Source organism: Zonotrichia albicollis, chromosome 3 (genome assembly GCF_047830755.1).
Source record: "Zonotrichia albicollis isolate bZonAlb1 chromosome 3, bZonAlb1.hap1, whole genome shotgun sequence".
Lineage (NCBI taxonomy): Eukaryota > Metazoa > Chordata > Aves > Passeriformes > Passerellidae > Zonotrichia > Zonotrichia albicollis.
The window spans coordinates 99644444-99657618 of NC_133821.1; the positions used below are offsets into that span (position 1 = coordinate 99644444).

The 13175-nt window shown below is 38.1% G+C and overlaps 1 protein-coding gene across 4 annotated transcripts in view; it reads right to left on the minus strand.

Moving 5' to 3' along the window:
- The window catches only part of HMGCLL1 (3-hydroxy-3-methylglutaryl-CoA lyase like 1), a 76948-nt gene that overhangs the window by 6184 nt on the left and 57589 nt on the right, over positions 1-13175 (minus strand). For all 4 annotated transcript variants that reach the window (XM_074538227.1, XM_074538229.1, XM_074538228.1 and 1 more), the window contains one exon: positions 959-1084. In XM_074538227.1, the coding sequence (XP_074394328.1) occupies positions 959-1084 (126 nt within the window). The remainder of the gene's footprint in view (positions 1-958; positions 1085-13175) is intronic.

The window sequence follows — 13175 nt, forward strand, 5'->3', positions numbered from 1 at the left end:
ATCAGGCATTTAGATTTCTTTCTGTGGTGATTTAAATGCAAACCACACACTTTGTAGTTTTGGCAGTTCTTTACATGTTCTCCTTTGAACTTGACTCTCCATGTCCATGTGTAAATTAAAAATAAAGTTACAGCAATGCCCGAGTTAGCACAAACTCATTATGCCACACATCCAGATAAATAGGGACAGACAGGAAGACCAAAGAGCATATTTATTGAAGAAGGCAGTAAATGAGTTCTAGGAATACAGAATAATTAACATGCCAGCCAGCCAGGGATACTAAATGAGTGCTCTTGAGGTGTGGATGCTCACTGGTAAGGCTCATTAAAGTGCAGCTCAGGGTATGTGAGCTGCTCTGCCCTCTCCTCCAACAACAGGACTGGTAATAAACATGACTGTGAAGACTCCTAGCCAGTAACAGGTTCTGTACAATTTTGAAATACATTAGGTGGATACCCAAGAAATAACAATGTCCTGTGCCAGAGTGCCAAACATCACAAATTTTTTCAACTTTGAAGTCAGAAAAATTGACAACAAATTAATAAGCACTATGAGCCAAATCCAAAACTGTGACAAAAGCTGATTTCTGTTCAGTCTTTCCACTGTTGAGATGATCAGCCTTCTGTAGCAATGTCTACAGTACTGAGGTTTTTGTGGTTACTGAGACAGAGCAATGACACAAAGCAGATGTTACTAATTTCCTCATAGCTCCAGGTAGGAAGAAGTAGATTATTAAAATGATGTTAAATAGACAAACCATTTCTAGTCTAAATTGCTAATGAAGACATCATCATTCCTGTTATGTGTCAAGCCATATTAAAGCACTGAGTTTGCAAAAACTTCTATGGGCTCTGATATTTTGTTGTACAGCACAAGTTATGGTGAGGTACGTATTGTATGTTTCCTAGAATTTATTTTTTTTCCTTAAAGTCTTAACTGGAAAGTAAAAATATCTTACTGTGTTGATCCCCAGACCATTCAGCATGTATATCACATCCTCTGTGGCTACATTTCCAGTAGCACCTTTTGCATAGGGACAACCACCAAGTCCTGCAACAGATGAATCCACCACAGAAACTCCCATCTGGAAAATAACAACACAAAAACGAAGCATCAGCACAGAGTATTATTTATAATTTTTCATAAATGGCAGGCCATATGTATAAGTTACCGTGCATAAAATACACATTTCTCCACAAATGGATGTGTTCCTTGGAGGTAATTCCTTACAATGGTTTTAGTCCTGACATCTTTATAAGGTAAGACATTTCAAACACAGGATATGGAACAAAGAACTAATGGTCCATTACATGTGATTTTGGCAGATAAGATGATTGCTGTTTTATAGAAAAAGCTCTTTTCTCTCTTTATCTTTCAACTTGGTGCTTTTAAATAACATGCATCTAATATGAAAGGTTTTCATGCAAAAAACCAATCAATGGAAGTTCTCCATAGATATATACAGGTTGAGTTTGGAATATTTTTAAGAGAATACTTGATGCACAGTGTTAAGCTTTCTCATTTAAACTAGACTTAAATTAAGACTTGAAAAAATACTCAGCAGTGGTAAATTAATAATTGTTTGCTTTTTGTTTTCTTCCTGCTGCATTCAAATATCTTCTCTCTTCTGATCCACTCAGCATATTCATGATAAAAAGTAGTAAGCCAGTTACCAACTCCATCCAGAAGATAATATTACATTTCCTATGGGATAAAGTCTTCCCTAGGAGACTGATAAGGGAGGAAGCAAAAAACTGAGCCAGTATCCACTGATATGTTTAGGGTGCTTTTGCACCCTCTTCTTTCTATTATTTGATGTTTAAAATAAAGCTGACACTGGAAAGCAATTGTTTTCTGTTACAATGCATTAGGTATGTGATCCAGGACACTGGGTCTCCCTTGTCAGAGAAAGCTCTTCAGTCTTCCCCTGCCTCTGGAGGCATTCAGGCTCCACAGATAATCAGAAGCTGGCAAGGGAATTAGGCAGAACAGTTATTAAGCCTTCAAAGACACAAGTTCTTAAAGAACAAAAGTTGCTCTTAGTGCCTTAATAGCACTAGAGGGTTCCCTTCCCCACAGGAATAATTTAGACAGACATACACCAAAACTGTAAGGCAGGTCAGGCAGACTGAAATTCAGGACTGGAGTTCCTGTGGAGAGATAAATTTTCAAAACCCTGATTTTGGATATAGAGAGATTCAGAGGTGAAGCCATGCTTGTTACCCACATATGCAGGTCAGGAATTTGGCTTAGAGGCCTGACTGCACAGATTGGTGATCAGTCTTCTGTCCCTGCAGGCTGCTCTGGGAGCCTGAGCTTCTCCTTCCCAGACATGCACACAGCTAGCTGGCAAGGTAGGCAAATGATCATCCTGAATGTTGCAGTTGCTAAGTCCCCTTTCCAAATATAACTAGTAGTTAGTTTTTTAGTTCTGAAATAAACTACCCTAATGTGGGTTTTTTGTACTTGTTTCTAGTTTTAACAGTGCACTCCATAGTTTTATCATTGGCCTTACAGACTCATTGGACTTCCAACATTTCTGGAGAGCAACAATAAAGAAGGAATTGTTGTCCCAGGTCCTATTCTTGGACATAGAATATGATCTTGATCTAGGTAGCTGCTCAAAGCCTGTAAAAAAGACCTCAAAGGAGTCAAGGTGCATTACTATGACAGGCAAGAGGGAACTATTTAATATTGCTCACATAATAAGGGTCACTTAAAAGAGATACTGTGCTTTAAATTACACTAATTTGTGACTTATGGAGTGAATCACCAAAGTGCACATTTCACATTTCGGTCATTTGTCACACTCTTTGTTTGTGCAGGCCACCAGTCAGAAAATGTGTTATGTGACACATCTGTGTCCAGTACTCAGAGGATGTGCATCCACAACAACTGGAAATTCTGTCTCTTTTTGCACTAGCTGCTAAGATTCATGCATTTACTCTAGAAGTCATTGGCCCAAGCTCCACAGTGGCAGCTCTCAGCTTGCAAATGTCCATGCAGAGACACATGTTGGGCTTCTTATTGGAAAGATTTAGGGTGTGGTGGAAGTCTGCAGAAAAGGGTGTGTAACAAATGGATGTACAGGTTGTAACAAGCATGATCCCACTACTATGCCTTCTCTCTCAGTCTGATTTTAAGACGTACATCAGAAATAATTGTTTCAAAAAGGAAAAGATAAAAGAAAGTGTCTTTCATGGAGGTTTTCCCAATCTGTCATAACTGCTAGAGCATTGTTCTTCATGCACTCATTTTCAGTAACTTTCACATGGGGATAAAACTATAGACAAATAATGTGTTGAGGTACATCAATGATGTTAAATTCCCAAGGAATAAAAGCAGACTCACAAACAGCTTCAGTATTTATTATTAAAAAAATTCAGTAGTACTTATAAATAACTTCAGTAGTTATTCAAAGAAATTATAAACACTCACTTTCTAATCCCAAAAAATTATCTCAATAAATTCTTGTCCTTTTGCACCAACAGGAAAAAAAGTATCAACTAAATAGTATTTGGTAAAAAACGGGCAAAAGAGTCAGTAGTCTGCTCCAGTCCTTCACAGGGCACTCACTGTAAGCAAAACCAAAGCCAATATCCTCCAGCATTAAAAGGGCATGTTTTCTAAAGACATTGAATTGACACATATCAATTCTTGATTTCCCTGTACAAACACTAGTGATGCCACTGTGATTCTGAATTTGCAGTGCAAATCTTGCAGCAGTGGGGTACAGGTGGCTGATAATTGTTTGTTGAAAGAGTTGGTGACTGGATGGAAATGAGATATCACAGCCACCTGAAGGTAGCATGAAACACCCCTCTGTGTCTAACCACACCCTTGTATTCTCAGGCAGCCTTGTCTGAGTTATTCAAAGTACCCTCACTGGAAGCTGGAGAAAGCTCAGACAATTTATATTACTGTAGATGCAAGAGCATCTAAAACCCTGATGCCTTCTGCTGACTAAGCATTGGGAGCAGTAATTTCCACATGACAGGCAGTGATAACTGCTCTGTCTTTTAAATCATTAACTATTTTGGCTAAATATAAAAAAAAGGTGAAGGTCTAATAATAGCATGTTTACATAGGTTGCATCCTTGGGGGGGTGGCTGTAGCCCTAGTACAGGACACTTAATCCATTATTTCCCAGAAACAGTGCATAAACATGAAGTCTCTAAAATTGTATTTTTAACAGGATGTATTTGCTATTTGAACATTAAGCCACTGGTAGACAAGGTCTAAACATGGCACATATAATACAGCAATCCTGACTGACCTCCAAATCTGACAGTTCCTCAAATCAGTGGTCTTAATATGCAGTGAGCAGGTGTCTCTCCTTTAAGATAATGTCTTTTAGAGTTCTCTTCACAATGCTTTTGAAAGGAATCTACTGCAAAGTACTACTGTTTCAGCAACAGGGTCAGCTGCGTCTGTGTGCTCTTGCATGTTGTACACACAGTTATAATTCAGTGTTTGCTAACTCAAGGGCAGAATCACTCCAGTTCATCTTCAGTGGCCCCACTAAAAAAATCCTTAAATTATCCACACTCTAAGCTCCAATCTAACAGTGTTAAAAACAGAGGTTGGAAAACATCCCTCAGCAGTGCTACTAACTAATTTGGAGGTTGATATTACAGCCCAGCCTGTCCAAGCAGAGTCTGAAATAGCACCTAATAAATAACTCCTCTGCACATTTGAGCAGCTATGAAGCTCTTTTGTTTTTGCAGCCATTAAAAGCAAAAGCAGCTCTAAAGTAAAACCTAAAAATTGGCCAAATATGTAAAACTAAGTATTTTCCTTCATCTTCCATATTTGTCACACTTTTACAGGAGATAATGAATTTCAATCCTTTAAGCAATTGAAGCTTGCAAAAAATTCACTGTCAATATGAGGTTTTAAAAGTCCAGAGTCTCACTGTCACTTCCTGACAGGCACTAAATTGTGCTGACATTCATGAGAAGTTGTACTGCAGCTATTTCATAGGTTATGTCCTAAATGAGCACTCACTGAGCTGCTTCCACATGGACATGTGTGGGGGTGAACAATGGCTTGGCTTCCAGGACAACTACAGTACTTCAATATTTTTGACACTTTTGAAAATCACAAAATTCCTGACAGTGGTTCCTGAACACCTTCCAAACTTTATTTTTGGCTAGCTTTAGCTTACTCTCCAGAGAAGGCAGAGGACTTTTTCTCCTGTCCCATACTAAGTTCCTAATTCCCCAATGAGAAAGCAAGGAATTAAATTCATCACCTTTGTCAAACAGCCAATTTTAACAGGAAACCATTATTGCCAGTGAATAATAAATGCTTCATGTTTCTCAGTTTGCTTTACTAGCTGCCCATAACTTCTTGTTGGGACAGTCAGTCTCCTTCCTTACTGATGTTTAAACCTGGTTTGTCTGGCAGAAGTTTGACTTTGTTTCTCTCTTAAAAATGGCAAGGTCAGCATCAGTAACTCCAGGAAAGTATGTGGTATAAATCAGAAGCTATAAATCAGGTCTTTCATAAATTTGGCTTCTTCTAATAGATGAGATTTTGAAAGCATAATATCAAGGTATTGATATTATGCAAGGATACAAGGTATGCATTAAAGAGGAGAAGATTTGTGCCACAAAGTCAAGGGGCCACAGTGCTGTGAAGCTCAGTGCCTTAAAGATAGGAGCATGTAGATTCTGCAAAGAGTGGCTGCATTAGTTCAGTTTTTGCTCAAGGAAGGCAGCAGGCAGAAGTAAGATATGTCAGGCCAAAGGCTGCCCACACAAAAGGCAGTACAGGACTAAAGCCATTTAATCCTGCAGCACAGTCAGTGCCGAGCTGGCACTCTTGGAATGGTGGCCTCTGCCATATCACTGTGTCTCTCTGGCATCAGTCTGCTGCCCACCACGACATGGCATGTCACTGGCAGAAACACCCTCTCCTGCAGAGCAACACAGAATTAGCCAGACACAGAAATGACTATGCCAGCAATGCTTTGTAAGGTTCAGTGGCTACAAAGACCCTTCCCTAATTCACACTGTCAAGTGGTTTGAAACCAAAGCTTGCCATTCTCCTGTATTTCAATATAATAAATGTATGCAAATAAATATTATTTTGGTATTCAAGAAATTAAAATCATAATTTTCTATGTATAAGGCAATAAAATGGGATAACACCTCTCTGGAAATCTGTGAAAGTTATCTGCATTTCCTTCCTGCTTCTCTGCTTTTGCCAAGGTTAAAAAACTGCTAAGAAACATCACAAAACTGCTTTTGACTTAACACCATCCCTACTGACCACAGGGTGTCACTGTAACATTAAAATATCTAATTTCCCAGTTTCCGTTGTTTGAAAATTAATACATTCATCGAGGGGAAAGAAATCCTTTTCTTCCAAAACATATTGAGATGCAAGCAATTTGTGGGCAGACGTGCCACATAAAATAGGTTAATACTGCATTCCTTTAACTCATTGTACACATCTTTTCATATTGCTACTGACACATTTATTATAAGCAAAGCTGGCAATGACATCTAGAGTTAAAGTTCCCTAACACTTTCCGTCATAAGGCCCCACTTTCAGTTGTTTATTACTTTGTCAGCCTTTAACTGCTGGAACTTATATTTTCCATACCTTGTCTCTGCCTCAGACTGGATTGTTTTGAAAGTTTCAGTGAAAAATGGGCTTGGCCACTTCCGGGAACAAGTTTTGGGGAAGAAAACCACTCTGTTACATTCATATTCAATAAGTTTTACATGAATTTCTTGGAGATGTTTTTGTAGCTTTGCAGTCTCAAGTTTGGCACAGAAGGGATACTGATCTTAAGAGATCCCAGTTTGGACTTAGTTACAAGCTCAGGGAAGTTCCACCTTATTTACCACCCTATTGTCAGGAACTGGCCAGTCTGGGAGTTAAAACGCCCAAGGGTCAAGGGAGCAGCAGCTGACCATGATTTTTTTTTTTCTTAACCTCAACAAAGAATTGCGAAGCAATTTCTCTGAGCCTGAGTTGAAATATCTGTGTCCCTGACTGACAATGCATCACCTGCACAAAAGCCAGAGCAGTGAGGTCTGTGTTACAAATCTAGTTCTTCAGAAAACATTCATGGATGTTTAGGGGGAATCAATTCCATTCAACGTGAGACTGGTTTTGAGATTTCAGAATGCTACTAAAAATCCTATGCCATAACACAATTAATGAAGCAGGTGTTCACAAATCATTATTTTATCGCCCATGCAGGCTGATTGTGCTCCTTTTAGGAATATGTGCATTCTTATATTTAAAAACACTGGGGTTTGCTGGGGCTGTGCTCAAATCCATGTGGGGCTGTGCTCAAATCCAGCTGTCCCTTGCTAAGGATCACAAAGCTGCAGGGGGAGCAGGAGGCACGCCAAGATCTTGTTGGAACCCATGAAGATGCAATCATCATCAAAACAGTAAGTGACTTTCCAGTCTCCCTTCCTTCCCTCCCCAGGCAAGCCAGGGCATTGCCAGATGCTGCTGCTGACTCAAAGCAAGCAGCTACTGCTCAGGATGCTCTTCAGCAGAAGTTGCTGCTCTCAAGCAAACCTGTGATAGTTTAACAATTTATCTGCTTACTATGTCATGAAATAACCTGATCTATAAACACAAGATATTTTTTCTATAGAAAAAAAAGTTTGAACACAGTCAGGAGACCAATGAAATAGGTCGGGAAGAGAAGATAATAATCTTGGGATCTGAAGGAAAAGGGGAAACTAGACAGAAAATGCAAAGGGGAGCTTTGGGGGAGGCTGGGATGGAACTGTCCAGTCCCGAGATGCAAAAGCTGTGCCAGGTTTCCTGTGCCCTACATCATCACATACCAACAAGGTGTTTCTCATATGCTACATGTACAAATGAATAAAAATAAACTGGAAAACAAACAGAGGGCTTTGAATGGACAAGGGAGATAAATGATTGCTTAACTCCATGGTAAAGTTACTGAGGGTAGCTTTGGGGGAGGAAAATTTAACTGGAACTGGACAAAGAATGCTTGGAGCTGCTGACTGCTATGGTCCAAGGAATAAAGAAAAAAAATATCCACTTACTTCCATGAGTGGCTTACTGAGGATAAGCTGAGTAGACACATATCCACTAAAATAAAATGGCTGAATTATCATAATATGGGGCATCAGCTGAGAATGGATTGAATGAAGGACAGAACAGGTAAAAATCAATGTTTGAGATGCAGGCTGCAGGCAGTGCACTTCTCTGTGAGCCACAATACTGAAAAGGGCAGAGGACTGCTATGAAGAATCAGGAAAAGGCACTGATTTGAAAGGTCTACTATTTGAAGTAAACGTGGCAAAAGTGGAACATGTGAATCTATCAATGAAGCATGGCAGCAAGCTTGGGCATGACCCAAGCATGACAGCATTTTAAAAGGCCCCTTTTTTCCTACATTCAGGGAGCATATAATGAAGTTAATCTATCATATGTATCCCTCTTACTGTGTCTGTACCTTAGAAAGAAACTACAAATTCTTTCTATCTTGTTTTTTTGTCCTTGCTAGCTTCTGCCAAGTCCCAAACCTTCTAGTTACTGAAGACCAACTTGTGTTGAGCCACTCTTCACCTTAAGCTGAGTGACCAAATTGCTCCTGAGGCGTAATTTCTCTCACTTCTTATAACCAGAACAGTTGCAGCATTATGCACTCAGTGGCAGTGGACACTACCTTGTACCAATGTGAGCAAAAAAAATAGATTGATGACAGAAAACATCTCTTGTTTTAAAATAAATTTGCAGCAATGACAGAATTTATAAAAACACAGGGAAAGCAGAGCAGAACTATTTTCATTCCACAGTACCACTATCATATATCAGCATCAGGGTATCTAAAGGACAAAAATGCCAGCATTTAAAAGGTCATCTGACTTCACTTCAGCCTAAGCCTTCCTGCATTGTTACAATTTTTCTTATTATTTTAGAATGTACTACAAGGATTTGTAGAATTTTGAATCCTAGTTTGGTCTTCACATAATCCATTGTATGTTTTGCATTTTGTATTAATGCATAATAAATGCTTTGTACTAGGAATACATAATATATTTTTATAGCAGTTATTTTCTAATGCAAGAGAATTTCTGGAGATAAATCTCACAACAGAAATTAACAATTGTGCATCCTACTCAAGCTGAACACATATGTATCTCCATCGTTCACTATTACTCCATATTAGATTCAACCACAAATAATTGGTATAGTTAATGCTGTTAAATAAAACCTGCACTTTTTATTCAGACTTAACTACTATTTCAAATCTCTTTAATTCTATTTTCAGAATCCTCTGAGTGAAACAATACTTTATTCTACTTTAGCATGTAGGATGTATGGAGGTTCAGAGACTCTGCTCACCAATTCATTGACAAACCACACTCAGTATAAAGAAAGGTGGATTTCCAAGATGTATGGTAAACTAACCTTAGTAAAAACTCCTGGCATTCTTTACATCTTCTGGATTGCACAGGTGCACATCCATCTTCTCCCATATATGGAAAATAAGAACTGCATCCTCCATTCAAATGCTTTTAACTTATTTACAGCTAGACTAGAGACAATATTTATCATCACAAAGTATAAAGCCAAATGTCCTTTTTCTTCAGGAGCACCAAAGATTAACAGATTAGAATGTTTTCCACATGTCCACTTTAGTGTCAAGAGAATATTAAAGAAGTTTTCCAGCTTCCGCAGCTCAGCCAGATGTCAATGGATCCCACAGTGAAGCAAAATTGGCAGAGTAGCCTTCTCATGACCCCGGCATTGTTTTATCAAGGATCCGTTTAAAAGTATAAAGGGCCCATTTCTTGCTGAGATCTGTAATGTTTTTCAGCCCTTTTCCCCTGCAATTACACAAAAGTGCTGACTTTGTTGAACTACTGATATGCAGTAGTATTTCTTATGACTTCTCTCACACTGTGCTGTAATTGCTGTTTATGTTGGCACAAGAAAAGTACCACGTCTTGTTTCCACTGTACATTTCCGGACTCTGGTTTCAGTAACATCAGTGGAGGATATTGTACTGGGCATATGTTTTGTTGTGTAAACATTAACTGGTAATTTACCCTGTCAATCTCCACAGCATGGCTTCTAATTACCAGAGGTTGAGGAGCTTCAGATGGACATTTTACAAAATATTTACAGCAGCTATCCTGCTTCTTTTTTTTTCTTCTTCACTGCAATTTGTGTTTTGAAAATCATTGCAAGAGTAAAAACTCCATCAAATGGAGTAAACAACTCCATCAAATGCCATAAAACAAAACCCAAAACCAAATGTATTCATTCTTGTGCACCTCATTCTCTGGAGTAACTAAAGACCAGTTTCCCAACTAGCTAAGCAAAAATCATGGCAATATTGCAGTAAACATGATTGTATAGTAAAGTACCAGATATTTCTGTTTGTTTGCAATTTGATTATTCGCTTAATTTTTTTAAAACAAGGAAAAAAAACTTATATTGGCATTTTTTTCCTAAAATTCATTCTTGCCAAATAGCCTGTGAACTTGCAAATGGCTGTGCACATCCTTATTTTATTCAAGACTCAGACAAATGTACTTAACAAATGTGACCACTTAGGTCTTGTTAGAAAATCTACTGCAAAATTCAGAACCAAGGAACAATCTCCCTTTAAGAGCTACGGAATATATGTTTTAGTCATTCATCTGTATAATTTCAAGGAAGTAGCACTTTATATTTTGTGCAAAAAAGACAGTGTCTTGAATAGAATTCCAGGATGGGAATCATTCCAGTAACAATAATTACAGCAACATGGACAAAGAAGATGCAATCAAATAGGGCAGTTTTGGTCCACTCTAGGCAGAGAGAATTTTTATTTCAAATAAAATTTTCATCACAATTTTCATTATAATGCAAGAAACTTCGTAGTGTGATAGTTTCTTTTCATCTACTGTTCTATTATAATTGGATCAACTTTATAATGTTCATCACATTACAGCACCTTAGCATGTTACACTGCCTCCCCTTCAAATACATGAATTAATTAATTGGTGGCACTAAGGTGGGGAGCCATGAAATGTAAAAAAGGCCTTGAAAATTTTCTCTTTTTCTGATGGAAGTTCCTTTTTATAAAAAGACATCTTTAATTGTCTATTCAATGTGTCTGCCAGCAGTACAGCCAGAACACTTCTTTTGTTTAAAAAGCCATTCAACTTAGCACCTTATATTTTACTATAGATGCATATTATATTGCTCTGCTAAATCTACTTCTATTTTGTTTACTTGGCTTATTCTTTAGAGGAAAAATACTCCATCAAGTTAAAATTATTTCCTACTGTTGCAGTTCTTAGTGCAAGCAAAATTTAACTGCTATGAACATTAGAGAAAAAAATCTTTCTATAAGAGTTTACTTTATGCATTTGAATGAACTCTGTTAAGCAAATCACAGCATCTGCCTCTGGCAATCTTACCACATATCATTTGCATTAAGCAACAAAGAACAAAAAAGTAAACAGGCAAACATGCAAGCTGGATTGCATAACACTACCATTCATTTATGTTTAAAAATTTAAAAAATGTTTTTATTTCTGAATGCCTGACTGTTTAAATTCATAGTGCAATATTTCAAAAGTAAAAAAAGATAAGTGACAAATTATTTGACTCAAGAGACTGTTTCTGCCTTGCTTCTGCACAGCACAGAATGAAAAAAATGATTGTCATACTTTAGGTACTACATCAGCTTTGGTTTCTGTCTTAGCTGAAGAGTCATCTTCAACTTATTTCACTTATGCAAATGCTCATTTGTACTCCCAAGCTACAAAGATCCACCCAACACTCATTTGGAGTGAGTTCAGAACTCCAGCCTTCTGGCCACAGTTATCAACAGATTTTCTGCAGTTATTTTTACCTTAGAAAACATCCTAAGATCTTGTTTAAAGCCACTTGATACATCTCAAAATAGGAAATAACTCTCCCTCCCTCATTGTTTTCTAGATGATAACAAAATTCCTTCTGAGGAGCTGTAAATATTCAAGAATGGCCAGAGGTTTAGTTCCACCCCCTCAGCACAGCTGTCTGTAGAGCTGCCCAAAAAGGAAGGAAGCATCATCCTGTAAACACAACACTTCCCTGCTTGAGACCCTGGGATTTGTCATTCCCCAAGTCTGTTCCAGCCATGGCAAACTCCTCTGACCCTTGCTTAGGTCTCAAAATTCAGGTTCCATGCAATGTCCTCTTTTTCCAGCAAAAACTAGAATGCACACACTCACAAATAATGAAAGGTCATGAAAACAATCATTTCCAAGAGGGAAGCATTGTAGTGATTCTGTCTTTTTTTACAGTTGCTATTAAACTTTAAGAAAAACTACTTTTGGGTAAAAAGGGAGAGGGAGTAATTCCCACCAAGTAGAAAAATAAACATGTCTAAAAGCCATTTATCTTCTAGATGTGTACAGATTTAAGTTCCATATGATTATAGGGAGAACTTCTAAAAAGTCAAGCAGCACTTATAGAAATAATTTATTTTCAAAAAAGAATGCTAATTAAATGAGGAATTAAATTCTGAAAAAAAAGTTTTAAAGGTACTTAATTGCATCTTGACCAAACTTTTGAAAATTTTCTTTCACAATTATTTTTTAAATTATGTTGAAGTATTGTATTTTATTTCTGTCAGTGCTCCACATACCTTTTTAGCATATAAGCTAAAGGTCCAGCATATAAGCTGAAATCCCCAGAGACATCAACAGCACACTCAGAGCTGACCAAAACTTCTGAAATCTCATCTCCAGAGACATCCTCAAATGTCATTATGGAATGCCATTTGTGGAATGCCACAAATGCTACTGGGAATGACAGCAAAAACCTCTCTTTTGTGTGGCTATTGCACAGGCAGTTGTGCTCTTTTGTGGCCAAAAACCTGAATGGCATTAGGAATGGAATTCAACTGTCCACTGTGGGTAACTCTTGCATAGTCCTTGGGCAGACAGAGCTCCACCAGGCAATTTTCCTGTCACAGTCTGGCAACTAGCACCCTTTAGGGACCATCCATAGCTGCCAGCCTGGATTTTTGGTTTTTGGGATGCAAGCTTTACATAGCAATTGGCCACAGAGCCAGAGAGGCCAGGATGTGCTGAGCATGGCAACCCTCTAAAGGAGTGACACAGCACCTGCAGGAATGCAAACCCTACAGAGACAAACAACCTCACCTCTCAAATTACCATGGC